Raw genomic sequence first — 23,116 nt, 5'->3', positions numbered from 1 at the left:
GTTCTGACTTGAGACTGTAATTCATATAAGTTTACAATACACTGCACTATATGCATGCACAATTGTGAATAAGTGTTAGAGCCATTGGTAAAAAAAATAAATAAATAAAAATAAGGGACATCCTGGATGTTATTCTTTGCTCTTAGTTCGTTTCATAATGTTTTATAGATATTGGATCGGGACTCGGTATCGGCAGATAAGGCAAAAAAAACGTGAACGGGACATCCCTATTCCAAACCATAATCAAATTAAGCCAGAATAACTTTAAATCTAAATAGAAGATTATTTCACTTTCTTAGAATTATAGTGTAGGGGAATTAACTTAATTTGATCGGGGCGCCACCTTCCTCAGCTAAGAAGGACTGCAGGAATTAACTGCTATAACGCTGATAAAATACTAACGAATGAACCAACAGTAGACCAGTCTGATAATCTGAAGCGTAAACTCTGGATACAGGGGTCGTTTATATTTAGCTCAAAAGGACATCGTCTGACCATGACTTGAATCAAAGCCTTATTTATTAAACACAATTATGGATAATGAATAATGTATCATGAATAGTCGACAGCAGATATAGGTGATATGGCATAACACAAAGAGAAACTTATGGCAAAAGAATGACAGAATGAGTTTGGTGATACTGAGAAGTAGTTTTAAGGGAATAAGAGGGACGCAAATATAAGGGTAAGTGATTAAACAAATAGTTGAGAGAAATTAGGCAAATTAACAGTATCACAACCTCACGGACCAGCTCTTATTCAAACCCGCTTAGCATGCCTACTTGGTTGACGGCGTTCCTATTAAGGCCTGCTCCGAACTGGCCCGAAGATGCTCCCAGTGTTCATCCGCGGCTCGATCTCTTAGCGGTCCGCTGGAAGACCCAGGCACACCAAGGTGAAGAGCTGATGTTGGACAGTGATGTTTCACGAACTGGGTCAGTGTCAGTGGCAGGCGAGGAACGGCTCTGGACAGTTGTTAACCCAGACCAAGGATCAACAGCTGGCTGCAGGGTTTTTAGTTCAGTTGCGTCCATGAAGTAATATTTTAGACTGATAACAACAAGATGGATAGTCTCTTCGATGGGCGGTCGAAAAGTGTCTACAAAATTATTATTATTTGACTAAAATTCACTAATAATAATAATAATTAAAAAAAACACAAATCATGTGGCTTAACACGGCGAGTAAAATGAAAGTTTCACGACAAAACTAAAAAAACATGTCTTCTGAAGAATAACTCACGCTACTCAGCATTGCTTTTGAGTAGCACAGAAGACAGAGAAACTTAAAGAGCAAAACGACTGGACCAGACTAAGACAAAGAAGGCTGGATGAAACTCAGCGGAAAAACAACCAGGAGTTAGAAGGAAAAATTAAGAACTTACAGAAACGAGAACAGAACAGAAACTAAAAGACAACTAAAAACTAACTAACTGACTAACTAACTGAGTAACTAAGAACTAACTGACTTCGCACTGCTGCTGCAGACCTTTAAAACTGGCTCCGGGGCATGTCTAATCAATAGGCCGTCCCTCACGTGGGATGGTTCGTAGACGCGCAATGTTATTTATTTTATGAGGTGAGGAGTAACTAATGGTTTGCACGAGGGGCTCATCTGCTTCTCACTATGGTCAATCACATATACTTTGAATGGACGATTTTCAATGGCATTTTAAAAGCTAGTCTGTTTTACAATTGTATTTCTCTTGAGAAATGCAGAGAGGAGAAGAGAAGGTCAGTTAGAGGCCAGTTCTGCTAGAATAGTTTCTGCAGTGTGGTACTGTGTGTTACTGTTGGATTTAGTGGCAGCATAATTGATGTTCTCTATCTTAAAGGAATGCTCCACAATTTAGCACGTCACTCCTATAACATTGTCAGACTCATGATAGACAGTTGATGCAGAAGAAACAGAGAGGTCATCATTCTGATTCCACATGTTCTTGTTCCTTGACAAAATCTGGCACCTAAATTACCCACAATGCAACTCAACTGTCAACAGTTCGGTCAGAGATTTAGTTGTGTCATACTAGTAGTGGTTAATGTAGCCTCAAAATGAGGACCTGGCTGCAGAAGTGTGGAGACTTTCTTTTTCCACATTGCCAGATTTTTGTCATTTTCAAGTCTTCAATCCCAAACAGTGCTGACTAAAGTGACATCACTTGTCACTTTTACATAACTGTTTTTCAAATATGCAATTATGCACTTTTCACAGTGTAGTAGTCTCTACAATGCTACCTGTAAACCAATCTTCATTTGTGTAGTCAGTGGAGTTAACCTAAATCAGATGAGTTCCACAAGATATGTTGATGTTGATATGTATCTGACCTAGAACACCTGGGGCTCTATTTTCGTCCCAGCCGCTGGCGGGGCACAGGGTGCGCACCCTGCGCAGTGATATTTTCGTGCAGCGCAGGCGGGCACACAACTTGGTATTTTGGTAAACCGAGGCACACAGAGGTACGCCAGGATGGGCGTTGTGGCGCAGTAGGGGCAGGTGTCGGCATAATCAGCTGGTGGATTTGGACTTTCGGTCCATTTCGGTCCACACCGGCAGTGTAAAAGTGCGCTGAAAGCTCGCCACGCCAGATCTGGTCAACTCTGTGCACCAGTGGCACACGGCTGGACACGTGGATTTTCGTAAACCGGCGGGGTCGTGCTCCCACGTCACCAATACCTCACAGGCAGGTTTCCACAGTGTCTGACATTTCACTGCAATCAATAATTAGCCATGATTCAATGCAACTTTCTGAGTCAGCACATACAGTCAGACTTAAATTTATATATTTTCATCAGTATCTCATCTGACCACATCGCAAGCTCAACCTGAGACCTGTACACAGGTGAAACAGGGATGCAAACTAATCAATTAATGTCACTGTGCCAACCAGAAACAGCCGTGGCTTCCTACAGAGCATATATACTGCATCTATCTCAGAGCACTCGAGAGATAGAGACAGACAGACATGCAGAAAAAACATAAGTGATGATCGATGTCTGCTATTACCCACGCCATTTCATTCCAAATACAGATGTTATCATTGTAATGCCTCATCATCATACATACATTATTGCTTTGATATAAAAATATGAACAACAGGTACTGATATTGCAAATACACCTGACTGAAAGATTGATCTATCACACACACACACACACACACACACACACACACACACACACACACACACACACACACACACACACACACACTCTCTCACATACACACATAGCCTCACAAATGATCAGATGTACAGATGCTGGCTTGCAGAAAGCACATTAATTAACTAGACAAATTCCCCTCGGCGGGAAATTTGGAGAGTGATACAGTGCGCAAACACCGGGCCGTGTGGCAAACGCCGGGCCGTGTTGCTGACAGAGGTCAGTGTCCAGTACTAAAAACACATCGCGAAGCTGACATTAGCATGTCAGAAAACACATTAAGGAGGTCTCAAACACCATTAGAATGTCTTTACCAATCATTTTAACCTATGTTGGCATGTTAACATTAGCATGCTAACATTAGCATGTTAGCACAACAACCCGACATCACTAGTCAAACCTCCACGCACCAACAAGTTCATAGGACCTCATGTTAGCATTAACATGTTAGCATTGTGGCTAATGCTAACAGGCCAACATCACTCATTACCTCACTAACATATACAACTCAGCAGTAGTAGGCTTGGCTGTGGCCGATTAGCATGTCACTATAGAGCTTAATGGAGAACTGATCATTTGACTGAGCTGCACAGCTGCAGCTAAAGCTACATATGTGTATGTGTGGGAGAGGCACTCAGGCTCAGAGGTTGCCATGGCAACTTGAGATCAGGCCACCTGTGGGTCTGCTAGAGTCTGAGAAACGTCTGAATTTGGCCTCTGTGGACCCTCCGAACAAACGCTTCTCACGCCGACATTGAAACTCCTATTGCCGAAATTGCTCTACACGCTGATCGCTTTCTTTTTTCGCTGGGCTCAAAAATGCGGATTTTATAGCGAGTTAAAAAACGGCTGGTTTCTGTCTCTCCTGTTTTTCATTTGTATTGGACCTTATGGGCGAGGTCAGAGGCGCTCTCCTTGCTCAGGGGCTGAGAACTCAAAAACCGTAACCCCTATCACTTAGCCAGGCACATCGTGAGAATCAGCGCAAGCGACACTACAACTCTGGAAATTTTCAATGCTGTAGAGCGAAATTTGTGCTTTGGAGGAGTGTGGAAAGACGAAAGTTTCACACAATTTTCAGAGCTTCTCTCCACTCTGGCAGTTAATCCCCTCCACTCTAGCGCGAACATTCCGTGCAGTACACACCCATTATAAACTCACAATTTCTCCCAAAACGCTCACGGTCATTGAACGGTGACTGCTCGAAAACTATACGACCTACTAAAAAGAGAATTACTACACCAATACACGAGACTTGTGTCTACGTTTTAAAGTTGGAACGACATCTCTAGGTGAAAGTATGCCGGAGCAGTAGTCCTTTGAAAAAGGGGGAGATTTTGTCGCATTTTTCTGCTCGTCCCATTCATTTCTTATGGGATTTTTTTGTATCGTATTCTGTACAGAAAAATAATAGCACACCGAGTCCGATCGAGCCGCACGTTTTGATATATAATTTGCCTGGGTGCTCTCAAAACTGTAGGACTAGTAGCGAATCGAAATTTGTACGGAAGAAGAAGAAGAAGAAGAAGAAGAAGAAGAAGAAGAAGAAGAAGCGCACAGAAGAACAATAGTGTTCAGTGCTCAGCACTGTATCACTAATAACATGGCATTAACATTATTATTATTATATGTTGGTTATCTGCAATTTACATGAAAGATTATTGAAGGAACTGTTGAAGTGATGTGGTTCAGGGAGAGTGAGTGTGGGGAGCAGACAGAGTCTCGGTCAGAAGACATCAATGGCAAGGAGTGGAGTGATGCAATTAGGCAAAGGAGAAGGTTTCAATGCGACACCGGTGGCTTTTATTGATCTGTGATTTGATGGATTTAATTCAGGAATGTCTTGGTCATGGCTTGTTTGCATGTGCTGCTTCAGGAAAGAGATAAACAAAGAGACAATATGATTAAATTAAACAACAGAGTTGTCAACCAAGCAAGAAGAAAAAAACAAATAAGTCTATGTGTAAATATACGATTCACAACTAAACAGTCAAACGGTCAAGCAAAAACAATCTTCTTACATGGCTTCTGGCACATGTCTGGGAACAAAGAGATTAGAGCAGCAGAGCACATGTCATCAAAGCAAACTCAAAAGGCCTACAAATAACAATCAAAATGATGAATTGACCATTCATGTTAACCTTGAAGACGGACACACATCAGGATATGTGGATGTACTGGAGGGCTGACAGGGAGTGCAAAAGGATGAATGGCAGGGTGAGCAAACAATTTATAGTCTCCGCCCCACTTATCCATCAGATGAGGTGGGCGTGGTCAGGTGCTAGGTTTCTTTTAGGTTCACCATATTTGGAAACAAAGGAGCTGAGAGAGCACATGGCCCAGGGAGTCTTTTCACAGCCGCCCCGGAATTGGGATCAATTCCTCCTGGAAGAAAGACTCACTCAGACTCAGACTTCTACCAACTCAGGAAGCACCATCAGACGAGACATGGGTCTGGAGTAAGTTTGACTGCCGACTTGGACATCAGCGGACCGAACACGTCCATCTCTTCCGGCGGTGACAGATGTAACTCGACCTGTTGGCCAAGAGGCCCGAGGCAGTTGTGGATCAAGGATCAGAACAGTCTTCCCTACTTCCAGATTTTGGACTACCCTCCGCCACTTTCCTCTGGGTTGTAGGTTAGGCAAATAGTCACGAATGAACTGTGTCCAGAAAAGGTCAGCCAACATCTGGCTATGACGCCACTTCCTCTGCCCAAGGAGCTTGCTATTAGCAAAGATGGCTTGTGGCAGGGGGGTGTCCCGCCGCCCCATCAGGAGCAAATTGGGAGTGACCGGATCCGGATCCCTGGCATCAGATGATAGATAGCCTAGAGGCTTTGAGTTCATGATGCCTTCGACCTCAATCAGGACAGTATGAAGGACCGCCTCGGAAGTGGTCTGATTCCCAAGAATCACTCGAAGGGTGGTTTTGATGGATCTGATTTCACGCTCCCAGACTCCTCCAAAGTGTGGAGCACCTGGTGGATTGAAGTTGAACGAAATCTGCTGATTGGCCAACTGTTCCTGAAGCCTGGGTTCCATGGCCTGGAAACATTGATTCAACTCCCGGTCCCCAGCACGGAAGTTTGTTCCTCTGTATGCCCAGATCTCAAAGGGCTTCCCATGACGGGAGATGAAACAATGGAGCGCTAGGAGAAAGGCTTCCAAGCAAATCCAGATGTAAGCAATGTATGGTTAAGCATTTGAAGATAATTCCCCATCGCTTCTCTGTTTTACGGCCATGGTGAATGAGAAGGGGCCCGAAACAGTCTACACCAGTGGACCAGAATGGTGGTTTAAAGAGATGTAACCTTGCTGGGGGCAGATCAGCCATCTTGGGCACTTCAGGAGAGGATTTCCTCCTCTGACACTCCCTGCAACTGTGCTGATGTTTACGGATGGCTGGTCTTCCTCCCAGTATCCAATATTTGCATCTCAACTCTCCAAAGACCCTCTCCAGGCCTGGATGCAGCAGGGATTCGTCATATTGCTTAATGATGAGCTGTGTAGTGGGATGCGTTGGGTCCAGAATGATGGGGTGTATGATGTCTGGGTCCAGGTCCGGGGATCTACGTAGTCTTCCTCCTACTCTCATCAGCCCAACATCAACGTCAATTTCTTCAGGGAAACATGACTCCTGGGCTTGTTGCAAAATGAAGGTTTCAGCTGTTGCACCTTTGGTGACTTTATCGGATTGGGTCAACATTTGCTCAGCGGCAGTGATGAGGTCACTCCAGCTTTGATGCTGAAAGGCATTTGGCAATGTACTGGTGGCAGCAGAAACATTCAGGCACATAGCAGCTTTCCTTAATTCAGTGGTGTCTGCATGTGCTGATGTGTGGGGGACATCTGGAGCAACAGACCAGGAAGTCTCAGGGTTTTGAAGGAAGGCAGGTCCGTCCGTCCGTCCAGCAATTAGGTTGAGCCAGGTCACGCAGTGTCTTGCCTCAAGTCAGGGCATCAGCTGGGTTGTTTGGACTGTCCACATATCTCCAGTCATCTGAGTCTGTTGTGAGTTCTTGGATTTCTGCAATACGAGTGCCAACAAAAACCTTGTAGTGACACGACTCAGACTTCAGCCAGGTCAATACTGTTGTGGAGTCACTCCAAAGGATCGTTCGTGCCAATGACAAGGTAAGTTCTGACTTCAAAGTGGTGGCCAACTGCGCCCCTAACAAGGCAGCACTCAGTTCAAGTCGTGGCATTGACAACTGTCTCCTTGGTGACACTCTAGTGCGGGCCATGACGAATGCCACATGAACATGATTTTGGCTGTCATGTACACGTAAATAGCCCACGGTGCCATAGGCCCTTTCCGAGGCATCACAGAAGACATGCAGCTCTCTGTATGCGCCTGACTGATCAGCACAAGGGGGCACATAGCAGCGAGGCAGTCTGATGCTTGAGAGGTCAGCCAATTCTTCTTCCCACTTCCGCCATCGATCAGCCAGTTCAGATGGAGTGATGGGGTCATCCCAGCCTTGTTTGATTTTCCACAAGTCCTGAACCAGCACTTTGGCCCTGGTGGTATAAGGTAAGATATACCTTAAGGGGTCATATCGACTGGCAAGAGTGTGGTAGATGAGGGGGAGCGTGGGAATCTTAATGGGTGTCACACGGTGTTTGTATCCCAGGTTATCAGGAAGGCAGATCCAGTGCAAACCTAAGGTGGATTCCTGGGGGTCAATGCCAGCTTGGGAGAGCCACAAATCTGTGCTGACAGATCTTGCCTCTGGAGGGAGGTGTTCGACAGCACCGGAGTCATTACTCGCCCATTGGCGAATTTCAGATCCTCCGTTGGATAGTGTGGCACGAAGTTTGTCCAAAAGTGCTTTGGCTGTGGCTGAGGAAGGGAAGCTTTGCAGGCAATTGTCAACATAGAATGCTTTCAATATAGAGTTCAGCACTTCCTTGTCACTTTGTGGGTGCTGTTTTGCATGGCGTTGCAGGGCGTAAATGGCACAGCAAGGGCTACAAGTTGTACAAAAGGGTAACACCTGCCACTCATAGGTCTTTTGTTGTGTAGTTTGATTCATAGGTCGCCAGAGGAATCTAAGCAATGGCCTGTTAGCAGGGAGTAGATGAACTTGGTGGAACATAGATTTTATGTCACCACTGATGGCCACACTATGTTCACGGAAATGGAGGAGCACACCCAGAAGAGAGGGACCTAGAGTTGGACCGGGAAGAAGGCTGCGATTCGAGTTCAAACCATGAAGCTGGAAAGAGCAGTTGAAGACTAGTCGATGTTTCCCACTTGCCTGTTTGATGATGTGATGTGGAACATACCAAGATTCCGAATCCGGCTGATCATCATTGGGATCCACCTCCTTCACATACTCCATCTCAACCAGTTTCTGGATCTCCTGGTTGTAGATCTCCATTAGTTCAGGGTCTTTCTTCAACCTGTGTTCAGTTCCTCTCAGCCATGGCAACAAGTTATGGGTTGAAGATGTTAACTGTGGACTGTTGGGTGCTCTGAGCAATGGGGTAGCATACCGAGAGACTCCACTTGCTTCTTTCACTGCCGTTCTCGTCTCTAGCAGCTCTAGGCAATAATGATCTTGTTTAGACTGGGTAACTTCCTTCTCCTTATGGTGTGGGAAGGAATCTCGTCTCCACAGTCTCTGCACATTCTCCATCAACTCGGCATTAGCTGGACAGGATACAGCATTGCAGAGGGTAAATAAGGCTTGTGCACCAGAAGTCTGAGGTCGAGGTAAGGTATTGGCTGGGCCCTGAACAGCCCAACCCAGGGCAGTATGGATGGCAATGGGTCCCCCATAAGGTCCAATGTGGACAGGCTCTTTGGGCACCAACAAGTGGGAATGATCTGAGCCTATCAGGATCAATGGCTGAGCATGGACAAAGTCTGGTAAGGGTAGGCCTCGCAAGTGGGAATACTCCCTCTGCAGGGCAGAGGCTGAACAGGAATGCTCAGCCAAGTTAAGGACAGGGGCAGTGAAACCATTGGCTATAGGGAATTTGATTTTCTTCTGGCTCACTGAGGAGATAGAACAGGAGATGGTCTCACCACTTATTGGAATCACTTCATGACGCACAGTTCTGAGATTCAAAATCTCCTCTCATCCTTTGAGTTGCAGCTGGGACACTGCTGAGGTTAGGATGATTGTTCTTTCTGAACCATCGTCAAGTATGGCATATGTCCTCAGCCTCTGCTGGCCATTAATAAAGAAGACCGGGACTACCTTCAACATCACACGGGGAGATCTGTTTGGCTGATCTACATACAGAGTGTCTGCAGTGCAGGGTGCACTGATGAGCAGATTGAAGGTGTCTCCTGCAGCTGATTTCTCTGAGCTCTGGGGGCCTGTGGATAATTGATGTGCAATGTTATGCAGAATAGTGAGATGCAACTTTGCAGAGGTTGCAAGATTTCCTGAGGGTGCATTTTTTGGGCTTATGGCAGCAGGCACATCTGTAGCAACGATCATTCTTTTCTATCCATGTTCTCAGTTGTGACGGGCTGAACTCCTTCACCTTTAGGTAAGTTCCCAAAAAGTGGTCCTTGTTGTTACAGTATGGACAGAAAGGATGGAACCTGGGTTTCCCAGGGCTGGTCACCCTCCTTCCACGGTTCTGTTGAATATCAGGCTGGCTTTCCACTGAGGCTGTGTTGCTCAGGCACATCGTGGTCGGCGTAATCCTTCTCCCCGGTTCTTTTGGGCTGACTCTCGTTTCTCCATCGCTGCAGGTCCTGAGACTTGTTGGGAAATACTCTTTGCCCGAGCTTTAACCTGGAGCCATGCCGAGAAGTCTTCCAAGGTGTAGGTTTGGTCTGAGCCCTCTTTCAGGATGCCACGAAGCAAACAGTGCTCAATGAAACTATCTCGGGTTTGCAGGGGGAGCTTACTAAGTAGCCTGTCTACGTGAGAGCCACACCGTAACTCACTTCCATCTGCACCTTCCACTGACCTTCCACTGACCATTGAAGCATGCTAGCTATTTCACTTTGAATTAACTGCCGTGGCTGGCCATACTTTGCCTTAAGGGCAGCAAGAGCAGATGTATAGGGAGTTGAGGCATGCATATAAGACTTTGCTAATTTGGATGCACTTGGCAGCCTCAAGTGATCTATAAGGACCTGGAACTTGTATTGTTCAGAAAGATGAGCATGGATATCTAACAGATTCTCCAATGCCATGTTAAGCAGAACAAAGTCACTTTCTTTTCCGCTCTCAAAATAAGGCAATCTTGGCTTCAGGATGCCAAAGGCAGTCGCCACTAATAGCTCCATGATGCTAGCACCCTCAGATATCCTATCTGTGGGGATAGGCATGGAAAGAGGTGCAGGGTTCTCACCAACTGGATCTGAAGTTCTTTGACTCTTGGCCGGGCGAGGTGCAGTCCGCACTATATGGTGAAATGAAGGAGGTGAGGGAGCGGCATGCTCTGGACTGGAAGTTTGAGCTACTGGTTGACTCTCTGTAGTGGGATGAGAAGTTGCAGCCTGACTCACAGCATCTACTGATAGACTTACAGCTGGAGGTAAGTGTTGGAACAAAGAAGGAGTTCGTTGATTCACTGGAACTGGATTGGAGGCGGACAGTTGAGGACCCACAAGGGGATCTTGCTGCTCGGAGAACAGGTCAACAGGTTCAGCAGAATCCAGAACTCTGGAGCTCATGGAGAAAGGAGCCAGCACTTGGGGTGGGTCATTCACACTGGACATAGCTGGCGGAGCAGACGGATGCTCTGTGGTCATTCCTGTGAAGGAGGTTATTAATCGAGCCTCTTCCAGTTCTCTTTTGACTTTCTGCTGTCGTCGCTGTAGAGTAAGAGACCGGGTCAGCCTCTCTCGTTCCCTCAAAGCTTCTTGTACTTGCCTATCCAGTTCTTGTGCCCGTTTATCTAGAGCTTGCTCCTCCTGGATCTGACTCTGTATCTCCTGCAGTTCTCCAATTTTCCTCCTCTCCTCAATCATGGCTGCCTGTTGAGGGGTGAGCTCCACCTGCTGGCTCCTGCGTGAGCTTCGGGAACTTCCACTGGCATAACTGTAGGTCAAAGAGAAGGTCTTCTTTGACCGTGGTAATGACTCATGCTGGTCGTTCTTGCCTCTAGACCTCACCTCTCTCAGGTGGGGTGGAGTAGATGCTGACATTGGAGCTGGTTGTGGAGCTGGCGGTAAAGCGGGCTGTAGAGCTGGCTGTAGAGCGGCTGTACATAGTTGTGGGTGACTTCTTCCTCTATTTCTCCCTCCTCAGCGTCTGTCTCCTCTTCCACCTCTACTTTTCAATTCAATTTTATTTGTATAGCGCCAAATCACAACAGAAGTTGTCTCAGGACACTTTCCATATAGAGCTGGTACAGACCAAGCTCTTTTATCTACAAAGAAACCAACAATTCCCCCATGAGCAAGCACTTGGCGACAGTGGTGAGGAAAAACTTCCTTTTAACAGGCAGAAACCTCGAGTTTCTTCTCCCTCCATAGCTGCTGTCTCCTCTTCCTCCTCGAGCAGTTGACCAGGGGTTTCCTGGTCACCTGCTTGGACATCCGCAGCAATTGTGGGTGGAGGCGGTTTGGCTGCTTGGCTGTGATGAGGGAGGCTTTTGGTCTTACTGGAGATTTTTCCATCAGGATCCAGGAAGCCATAGCGATCAGGTGGGCGCTTCTCTCGTTGCGGCCTGGATACTCTCTCCTTACTACTGGGTTCCGCATCTCTTAACTCCTTACCGTTGCCTGCCATTGTGTTACCCACTCAGTATCCGGCTCAAAGGACCATTGAAGGAACTGTTGAAGTGATGTGGTTCAGGGAGAGTGAGTGTGGGGAGCAGACAGAGTCTCAGTCAGAAGACATCAATGGCAAGGAGTGGAGTGATGCAATTAGGCAAGGGAGAAGGTTTCAATGCAACACCGGTGGCTTTTATTGATCTGTGATTTGATGGATTTAATTCAGGAATTTCTTGGTCATGGCTTGTTTGCATGTGCTGCTTCAGGAAAGAGATAAACAAAGAGACAATATGATTAAATTAAACAACAGAGTGGTCAACCAAGCAAGAAGAAAAAAACAAATAAGTCTATGTGTAAATATACAATTCACAACTAAACAGTCAAACAGTCAAGCAAAAACAATCTTCTTACATGGCTTCTGGCACATGTCTGGGAACAAAGAGATTAGAGCAGCAGAGCACATGTCATCAAAGCAAACTCAAAAGGCCTACAAATAACAATCAAAATGATGGATTGACCACACACGTTAACCTTGAAGACGCACACACATCACGATATGTCACTGCACGAAAAACCACATTTTCGACCCGTAAATCCCCGCGAATTTCGTTGATTTACGGCAAGTTTACGGGGAACTTCGCCGGCTCCGAAAATCGTCGGAAACGAACCATCTGTCGGCGGGGGGCGTGGTTAATCGCGCCTTTGCGAAGGTGCGAATAGCTCTAATTAGCAAATGAATGCTACCGACGTTGATCTACTCAGGCTGGCCTGCTGACTTCACAAACAACCATTGGATGATTGCACAGGCATTTTAAAAGGAAACCATCATGTGATTGGATAGCAACTCCAATCACATGAGTGAGTGATCATGTGATTGGATGACAACTCTGCTGCTGCTATTGGTCATCTGTGCGCCACAAATGATAATAATAATAATAATAATAATAAATACATATTAAATACTATATAATAAATTAATATATTAAAAATTGTTATTATATTGTTATATTTATATATATATATAAAATATAAATGATATATATATATATATATATATATATATATATATATATATATATATATATATTTTATTTGATTGATGATTCATTGATTTATTTGGTGATCCACCTTCTACACTACCACACAGTAGAACACAAAGAACACAGCTGACAGAAAAATTTTGAAAAAAAGTCTTTAATGAAATCGTGACACACACATTAACAAGGATCAACCAAGTAAAATCAGTGACTGGGGAAAAAAAGCAAGGAAAATGTGCAGAGGGGTTCACTGATAAGAGTCTCTGGGTTGGGCCATGCTGCTGGTCCATGGTGAATGAAAAAGAGTCTAAGGCCTATGGAAATGCTTCTTTGCTGCCTCTGGGTCATACTGAGTTGGCGCCTGTTGCTTTGAAGGGGACTCCATGCGAAGCCTCTTGCGGTGTGTTGCCACATAGTTTGGGTCGCTCTCCAGCCGATCTTGCAGTGTCTGGCAGAGTTTGGAGAGCTAGGACACTCCTTCTTGCTTCCAGCAGCTGTAAATACAGGTGTTAATATAATATTAGTACTGCTAAGAAACAATAACACATGATAACATATGTGAGCATGTTTGTCAAAAACAATGCAGCTAATAAATAAAATTCAGCCCATTTTTACATTGTTGTGAAAATAAAGCGGCATTCATCTTACCCGCTTCCTTCTTTGTCTGCTGCGAGCTGAAATCTTCACAGCTGCTGCCTGAACTGAAAGGGCTGGCTGGGCATACCTGAAGCTCCTCCGCACCGTCTCATAATATGTCTTACAGGCTGCTGGAAGAAAATATATATTGGTTTGAAATAATTAAGGCAGGCTTCAGTAAAAACAACAAGAAACAACAGAAAGGGTTTAAAAGACTGCTGTCCACACCATCCATGTCTGGACTCACAGTTAAAGTCGCCATCAAATATGACGTCACTGTTTCGTTGTGGGGTGAGTTTAGTCTGTAAAACGCAAAAAGTACAAACAGGTCATGCAACGTTTACGTTTACTTATATTCTGCAGAATATTTCCTGTGTATTTTATTTACTTAACCCTGCTCAGGTTCATATCGCCTGTCGTGTCCGTCACTATTGTGCAGACGTTGCACCTTTTCCTTTAAAATACAAAATACATTGTAATGTTAAATGTAACGTGAACGATTATCAAACGTTCGGAACGTAGTGCAATAAGAATAATAAAGGTTTGGCGCCCTAAAAACTGCACAATGTGGTACTAAATGCTAACGTTACGTACGTAACTTACGCACCCGTCTCTTCGTCTCCACAGCTGCAGTTCGGTCGGGGCTGCTCCTCCAGAGCGAGCAGTCTGGCTTTTTTCACGGCCATTCTCCTCGCCAACTACGCGATCAGCTGCGTTAGCAGTCGAGACAATCCACTGAAGACGCTCAGCAGTTTCTTCTCTAAATTGTTTGGACTTTCTGGATATGGTCGCTCCGCAGCCAGGCCGTCCACTCGTCGCAAAGGAGTGCCTTCTGGGATTCTGGGATGTGGGATGAACTGAAGACGATGTCTGGCCATTGCATGAACAGTTAAAGTTTAGCAGGACCCGAAACATAACTGTTCTAATCCAAGCTCGATTCGCATTCACAGACGCGCCAAGGTCGTTTTCTGCCAACGTCATTGCGTCAGAGGAGGCGTCCAATCATATGCGAGGTCGCGCTCTCGGAATTTCCCGGCGAGACCATTTTTGTTGCGTAGAATGAAAAACATGCTGGGATTTTGTAAGGTACTTTGATTTTCTATTTTTGTACCTGAATATTTTATAAAACATGTAAACTTCTTTAAAGTGACATCATCGAAAATAAAAAAAAGAAAAGTTACTTTGGTGTATTCCCTTTTTATTCCTACTGAAAGAATCATCAGTGGACTGACCCTGCTGGAATTTTGCAAGCTAATCACACAAGCATTGTTCATCTGGTGTTGTGGTGGCAAAATGTGAAAAATTGTGACCAGTGTCCAAGAACTGTAGATGCTTTAATTTTCAGAATTTTGATTTAGCAATTTAAGTGGAAAATTAAAGACCTTTGAGAGTCAGGACACTTATCCTGTATGTAACCTATAAAATTATTTAAACACACTTTTAAATCCTCATGAAAAAAAAATCTTTGTATTCTGTAGGCACAGAACACACACACACACACACACACACACACACACACACACACACACACACACACACACACACACACACAAATCCCAATTTGCATTTGTATAGCTTTGCAGCATTTACATTTGCATTTTAACACCTCATGGTCACAGTGGCTGAGAGAGAACTTCCACGGCAATTTACAGTGACGGAAATTGACGGAAATGTGACTTTTCATCCAGTGTGTGGATGTACTGGAGGGCTGACAGGGAGTGCAAAAGGATGAATGGCAGGGTGAGCAAACAATTTATAGTCTCCGCCCCCTTACCCAGCAGGTGAGGTGGGTGTGGTCAGGTGCTACGTTTCCTTTAGGTTCACCATATTTGGAAACAAAGGAGCTGAGAGAGCACATGGCCCAGGGAGTCTTCAATTATGTTCAGAGCCAGTGTTTCCTCTAGGATTTTTTTCAGCAGTGGGGGCAGGCTCCCCGGGGAGCCATGGTGGCATAAACAAATGAGACTTGACTGCAGATTTTATTTTTACAACCTCTTTATTGAATGGTCAGTTGAAAATTGCTTTTTAAAGGCTGAATGTGTGTGTGTGTGTGTGTGTGTGTGTGTGTGTGTGTGTGTGTGTGCTGTGTTTATAACCCCCGCTTCTCCCCCTCCTCCCCTCCATCACACATCATGTAGTTGACCAATCACGTGCGGCTTGAACGGAAAAAAAGTCGAGAAAAAAAAACAAAAACAAAAACCCAAAGAGGCTCTCGCTCACTCCAATCGTTCGCTTCAAAGAGCGGCTCTAAGAGCCGTTTCAAAATATTTGAACAAGCTCATCTGAAAATGCAGTCAGCAGTTATGTCATGGTGTGTAGATATTAGCTTAATGCTATCAATTAGTTTTCTCACGTTAGCGACACTGAGTTGGCACCGGACCCAGTTAACTTAAGCTACCGCTATGTTACGTAAAGTTAGCTGGCCATCAATATTTTGCGTACAAGAGCGAATAAGTCTACCTTCTCTGTGGTAAGTCACTGCCCTATTTTCCAAGACAATACTCCTCTGACTCTCCAACCTGGTGCCTGGGTGCTTGACGTGATGTAAATTTCAAGGTTGTGCTCTCGCGAGTAACTAACGTCAGACTCTGCTGTGAAGGTGGAGACATGCGGTGGTGGTGTAAAAAATAAAAATAAACAAAAATGTTTAAAAAAGAAAAAAAAAGAAAGGATTTAGGAGGCAGATTTAGGAATGGTGGCGCGCCACTCCTAAATGAATGTAGAGGAAACACTGAGAGCTGCCTAAACATCATGTTCTTGCTTACCTGAGTATTTTAACATGACTAATTAAAAAGAACTGAGCACAGTCAAAAGATCCAATGAGAGATCTGTAAACCTCAGAGTTGAACAATTCCAGATATTTTATCAGGCTGGTATTTAATCCAAAACTGGGCCAGCTATTGGAACAGACAAGGTCGTGTTTTCTAATCACTGGGTGTATATTTCAACTCATTACTCCTCTGCACAGTGAATATAGTGTCTTTTTTCAGTTTGAGCCAACGTGGCAAATGGTGAGAATGTTACCCAAACTGTCTGTTGTGAATATCCATCACAGTTTACAGACCTACTTTCTGCTTCAACATTGACCTACTGCACTTACTGTAGTTGTGCACACAGTTTTGTTTCATAACCAAGATTTCATGTGTGCTCTCTTTCAATTTGACCTCTAAATACTGTAAGTAAGTACTTACTTACTTACTTAAATAAAATGATTTATTCCTGATAAACAGTTGGTTTGTTTCCAAGATGTCTGATCCAACATTTTTCTTTCTTTCTTTCTTTCTTTCTTTCTTTCTTTCTTTCTTTCTTTCTTTCTTTCTTTCTTTCTTTTTGGCATTATCATATGATCTCGGTAATCCACTTGGACAAGGTTATCATACCCTCTTGGAATGATGATTAAAAATACAAAAATAAGACCTAAAGTGAAATAAAGAAGAATTATTATTGTCTAAGGTTTAAGGGCTTTCCTTTTATTACAGTAATAAACATCTTCAGCAATATCTGTTTTCCTCTATGTATCCTAGACCAAAAACACAGGTGGCTGTTAATACATAACCAGCTTCTGTCCAACAGGTCTGGCAAAGGTAGTGCCTGAGGCTGTACATTCATAATTGCATTAAAGGGAGCCGTGTGGCTAAGATGAACATGATGAAATACAGCAGATGCAGATGTTGGTTTTAGGCTGAGGCACCTCCTTTGGATTTATTTGCTCCAGATATGATATGTCTTGCTCTCTGAAGTTCAGATTAATTTAGTATTTGTCTGCTTCTGGAATACCACCCTGATGAGACAAACACTGTAATAATATTGTATTGTAAGATGTACTGAGGCTTTTTAATTATTATTTCTACCTCCATTGTTTTGATTGTTTTGTATACAAATTTGTAGTGATGTATAATTGACAGAAGACATTTGAATTGACAGATGTGAAGTGAAAGCATTATACTTTCATTACCTGCCTATTCCCTCACAATTGAGAAAGACACAAACATTTTCAGCTGAGACTGCACATAATTCTTATGTGTATCCATTTCCCTTTCAGTCATTTTTACCAACACCTTATGCTTTACTTGTAAAAAATTCCCTCATCAGTACCATTAATTGCATAATATTACAACATTTAACAACTACTTGTGAGGGAAAATAAAGCACCTCTCCTGTGATTAGTACATTTCTGATGCTAATCCTCCTGAGACATGCACTCCCATCCTGAGTCTGTATGAAGTCTTTGGGTTTGGAGAGAACTCCCCCTGGACTCCTGCATAGTTGTAATGCAGTGACTTGTTTTTACTCTACAATTACAAATGTCTTAAGGTCCAGCCTGAAAGGGCTGAGACAGCAATATGTATCCAAACTCAATAGTGAGAACTAAGAATGGCATACATGAAAATCAGTAGTCTTTTCCAAACATCACTATCCATGTACAGTATGTCAAGGTTTGGTTTCATCCAACTGAGAAAGATTAATTTTAAAAGGAGCTTGCTCCACCTTGCTATCTTGTCTTTATCCTGTTCACCTCTCTGACAGACAGATCCCATAACACAAATCCTTTTTTTTTGGAGTAATGGCATTACACATTTTCACATCAGTACCCTATTTGCACATACTCTAACTTCGCAAGTGTTCAGCCAACACGGGACACTTGAAATACACTGTGGGCACTCAGTAAGTGCACCATGTGCTGCCCCATTCCTCAGTTAATTTGTAAGTAGCATCAGTGCCCTAGCAAAAAGGAAAATCCAGAAGTTTTGAAATTTTGCTGGCTGCAAGCACTGCCCCATGGAATGGCTTGCAGAGCAGACACAGGGCTAGTAGTGTGTGTAGAGCCCAGTGTAATTAAAGGGTGCTATAGTGCTGGCAGGACTGAGGTGAAGTTTGTCCCACTGACTCAAGGGATATTTCAGGAGGTGTGTTTAAGTGACAGAGTTGTGAGGAATGTTCCAGCCAGGCTCTGAATCTTCCTTATTAACAGGGATGCTGGGGTTGCTGTGTTTTCAGTTGCAACCCTTGTTTGTGTAGCTACTTATTTGTTGGTTTATTTATTTTTAATCACTGAGACACCAAGGTAAAAGTTTGTATCAACCCAAGAATTTTTAAAATTTTATTTTTTTGGCAAACACTTTGCTCACTGCATTACTTCAAATGAATAAACGTTCAGTTCAAAACATGTATATTCAATTCATATATTCCAAATAAAAATAGCAGCACTACTGGATTTCTGCCACTGGCAAAGTATCACTATACTGCTCACTATTCCTACCTGGACCTGGAAGCATAAAGGAGAAGCATAAAGAGAGAATTCTAAATATGAAGGCTATTAACGCTGCAACTCCTTGGAGCCTATCCCAGCTGTCATTGGGCGAAAGGCGGGGTACACCCTGAACCGGTCGGCAGTCGATTGCAGGGCATCACTTCAATGTTCTGTTCTGCAAAACACATAAATGCGATTAGTACAAGATGCTAGGAGATAGACTTCAGCAAAATGAAATGGAAATGTGGGGGACATACACACCATCTACATAGTATATATTTAGGTTTCCAACAAGCCATTATGGATAGTTACCATGGATCTTTTTTTTTTTTTCTTTTTCTTTTTTTGGAGGAGTATTCTTCTCTATCCACCTTGGAGCTCCTCAAGCCACACTCATTTTCAGTAAAATCTAAAATCACACAAACCCCTTTATTCATTTTTGCTCAGCGGTTCCACTCACATTTTACATTTGTCAACCAGCTGCCATGTGATCACACAGAAGACATGCTGTTTTAATGTGATTATGACAATGATTATGCCAGGAATACAGGATCAAGATTAATGTGTAATTAATGTGTAATTCTTGATGATATCTGTTATTCATATTGTTATTAAAAAAATTTGCCTGTCACTGTGGTGTAGAGACAGGGTGTGCAGCTGGGGCGAAGAACATGTTCCTGAAGCTGCTGGTCCTGGACAGCAAGTGGTGTAGTGCCTCCCAGAGGGGAGGAGGGCAAAAAGTATATAGCTTCAGTGAGATGTGTCCCAGACAATGCTGTGTGCCCTCTGCAGACATCACTTGTGGTGCACTGGGCAATCACAATCCTCTGCAGTATTTTCCAGTCCAAGAAAGAACAGTTGCAAAACAGTACTTTTATACAGGTGATGAGGATGCTCTTGATGGTGCAGTGGTAGAAATTTACCAGAATCTGAGGACACAGGTGGATTTTGTTCAGTCTCCTCAAGACAAAAGAGGATGATGCCCTCTTGACCAGAGCTGAAGTGTTGAGGGTCCAAGAGAGGTCGTCAGAGATGTGGACACCCAGAAACTAAAAGAAGTGCATGCATTTGTCTTGGTCTTCCTTAAGTCCACAATGAGCTCTTTGGTCTTAATGATTTTGAGGGCCAGGTTATCATCAGTGTATCACACTATTAGGTATTAGACCTCCTCCCTCTAGGCTGACTCCTTGTTGCTTAGACCATCCACTACTGTTTTGTCTGCTAACTTGATAATGGTTAACCCATGAACCGTGCATGTAGGTGAAGGGGGAGTAGAGGATAGGATTCAGTACTCCGCACTGTGGTACACATATGTTCAGTGAGGGGGTTGGGAATCAGTTTGGGAAAAAGAAGATTCTCCATCATCAGCACAACCCAATCACATAATGAATCATGTGACACAGTGTGTGAGTCCCTCACTGTCCTCAACATACTTCTCAGTGTGTGACCTCAAAACATCCCCTCTGTGAACCATGTCCTGGTACTATCAGGCAAGAGGCGAACCAGTTATTGTCTCTGATTATGATATCATTCAGTGAGACTTGCTGTACTTTTCCAAAAGATATCATTATCTTTGATGTCCTTTGTCCCGATGTCATAAATAAATGTCAATAAAGACTCTTAGAAATCATAGAAAATGATCGCTCAGAACTTGCCTGTGATTCACAGAATTTTTATGTTTTCTATATTTCTGTATAATTTATTGTCTTATGTTCTGGTGATTGTCTCTTAATGATAAAACCTGCTTGATGTGGAATTAATGATATCAGTAATTACATTTGAAAGCCACTACTAATCAGTGTACCAGGAACTGGTTGCACACTGGTTGCCTACTGATTATGACCTTACATCTATTTGAAGGCTTTTTTTTCCCAGAATTGGTTTAAGTTCCCTAGAAATCAGTCCAGGCAAAAATTCTGAAAATTTCCCTGAATGATTTAACATTATTTTTATTCAGATTTGTGCTTTATGGTATTCATGAAAACTGCTAACTACAGCAAATAACTCCATTTGTCTCTCTGTTATTTTCCTGCAGTTGTGATCATGTGCATGGGAGCAGACAAAATACGAGAGATCATGCTGGCTGCACACAAACGACAGTTGACCAACGGCAATTATATGTTCTTTAATGTTGAACTCTTCAATGCCTCTTCTTATGGTAAAGTTGATGTCACATAACTTTTAAATGTGTTTTTACAACCTGAAGTAATGATGGATATGCAACTGAATTATTATACATTTTCCGCATTACTAATATATGAATAAACTTTCTGTTTATCTACAGTGCAGTCCTTACATATTTGAACAGTTCCACATTTTCTGTTGTTTTGACTCTGTCCTCTGTTAAAATCTGAAAATTCTAAATGACAACCTGTAATTGTAACATATGGGGCATTAGATTTGAAATTAAATTGACTTGCAAAGCGCTAACTTTCAGCTTTAATTTGAAAATGTTTACAAAATTCAAGATTTAAGATTCAAATTAATTGTCCCACATTGTAGCAAATTTGGGTTTGGCTTGCCATGCTACATCTATGAAAATGATTCCACATACATAAAAAAACATTGTGAAGTTACAGGGAACAACAAAACAGATAAGAACATCAAAATAAAAAATATAGTAAAACATACACTAATGTTAAATAGATAAAACCAATGGTACAAATATACAATAAAACACACCGAAGTAAAAGAAGTAAAGCTCTGTTAGTTTCCATATTGACGTCATCCTTATTTGATCTACAGCCATTTCTAATGTTTATTGAAGTAAATATGTAATGTTAAATCTATTCAGTTGTGGTTCTATAAACCTCCTCGCTGAAGGCTGTAGCTGGTACTCAGTATGTAGCACAAGGGATGGGTTAGTTGTTATCTTGTTGGCTTGCCGTGTAACAGCCAGAGGTAATTTTTAGGGATGGAGGCTATCTTATTATATCCTATTATCCTACATGCAGTCTGCATGGGTTGGACTAGTTTCGATTTCAGTTGCACAGGGAATTTACCAACTCAAACTGTGATGTCATATCTAGTTAGACTCTGCCTGATAAAAGACTATGATCAGATATGGTGTAAAATTGGAACTGCAGCCTTGTGATTGTGCTGAGATTCAACAAGAGTTCAGAGTAGATTGATTGATTGATTGATTGATTGATTGATTGATTGATTGATTGATTGATTGATTTTTTTTACATTCATGAGGGGGGCACAAATGAGACTCCAAATGAATGATAATGTTGTGGTACGTTGGCTAGATGTGGAAATAGACAACTGTTTACTAACATGTCTTGTGTTACAATCTGGAATGAAAGTCAGACATGCTGCATGCCCACTGACCTCCCTTACCCATCGTAACTTGTGGCCTCCCTACATGCAATAATAATGAAGATGGCACTGAATTTCTTTTGTGCCATTCATCATCAGAATGAAAGTAATTCTGAGGGAAACTGAGCAGGGTTCACTGCAGTTTGTTTTCCCTCAACAGCTGCCACTAGTTTAGTGAAATGTTTTATTTTGTTTTTGACATGGTATTTATTACTTGCCCTAAAATATTGTGTTTTTCTCCTAAAGGCCTCTGTTCTGTAAGGACTACACTGTAGCTAGCCCAGAAGTCATGCCTTACTGTAGATAAACAAAGTTTAGCTGTAGGGATCAATATTTCTAAAATTGATTTTGATCAAGCAATAATCTACATCAACATTTGGAAAATCCGTTTTGTTCTGTCCCTCTAAAATTAAATTCCAGGCAATGGCTCGTGGAAGAGAGGAGATAAATATGACAACGATGCGAAGCAAGCCTATGCTTCTCTGAACACTGTGACACTGCTCAGGACAGTCAATCCTGAGTTTGAAAACTTCTCCCTGGAAATGAAAAAGTCCGTCAAAAAAGCTGGATTTCATGACTGCAATGACTGCGAAAGTGTACGTATGTCTGTCTATCTCACACTCAATGTTTTTGCCAGCCTCAAACATATTCATGGAATCTCTCTGACTAACTAACTAACTAACTGAAATTAAACCAAAACAAAAAAAAGAAAAAAAACAACCAACCAACTTGACCAACTTCTGAAACTGTCATGATAAAATCAACAAGACTGTTTTAATTGAGATCATCTTCACTGATAACATCGCTATTGGATTTGTTGGACTAAAAAAACACAGTCCACTCACATCCATATGGTGTACTACCACTGAATGATGTTTCTTATACTTTACAATGGTTCTTTAACTACAAACATCAGCAGCAGAGAACAGTAAGTATATTTTGGTTTGTCATCAAATTGTGGAATTAACGCTAATTATCTACAGTTTATATCTGCTGCCAATTTTTTATTTTTAATTTCA

General features: G+C 42.8%; 1 protein-coding gene across 1 annotated transcript in view; it reads left to right on the top strand.

Moving 5' to 3' along the window:
* The window catches only part of npr3 (natriuretic peptide receptor 3), a 65,146-nt gene that overhangs the window by 17,120 nt on the left and 24,910 nt on the right, over positions 1-23,116 (top strand). Inside the window, exons 2-3 of the mRNA XM_070963641.1 lie at positions 20,812-20,934; positions 22,518-22,693. Coding sequence (XP_070819742.1) covers positions 20,812-20,934; positions 22,518-22,693 — 299 coding nt within the window. The remainder of the gene's footprint in view (positions 1-20,811; positions 20,935-22,517; positions 22,694-23,116) is intronic.

Source organism: Chaetodon trifascialis, chromosome 6 (genome assembly GCF_039877785.1).
Source record: "Chaetodon trifascialis isolate fChaTrf1 chromosome 6, fChaTrf1.hap1, whole genome shotgun sequence".
Lineage (NCBI taxonomy): Eukaryota > Metazoa > Chordata > Actinopteri > Chaetodontiformes > Chaetodontidae > Chaetodon > Chaetodon trifascialis.
This window is presented reverse-complemented; position numbering and strand designations above follow the sequence as displayed.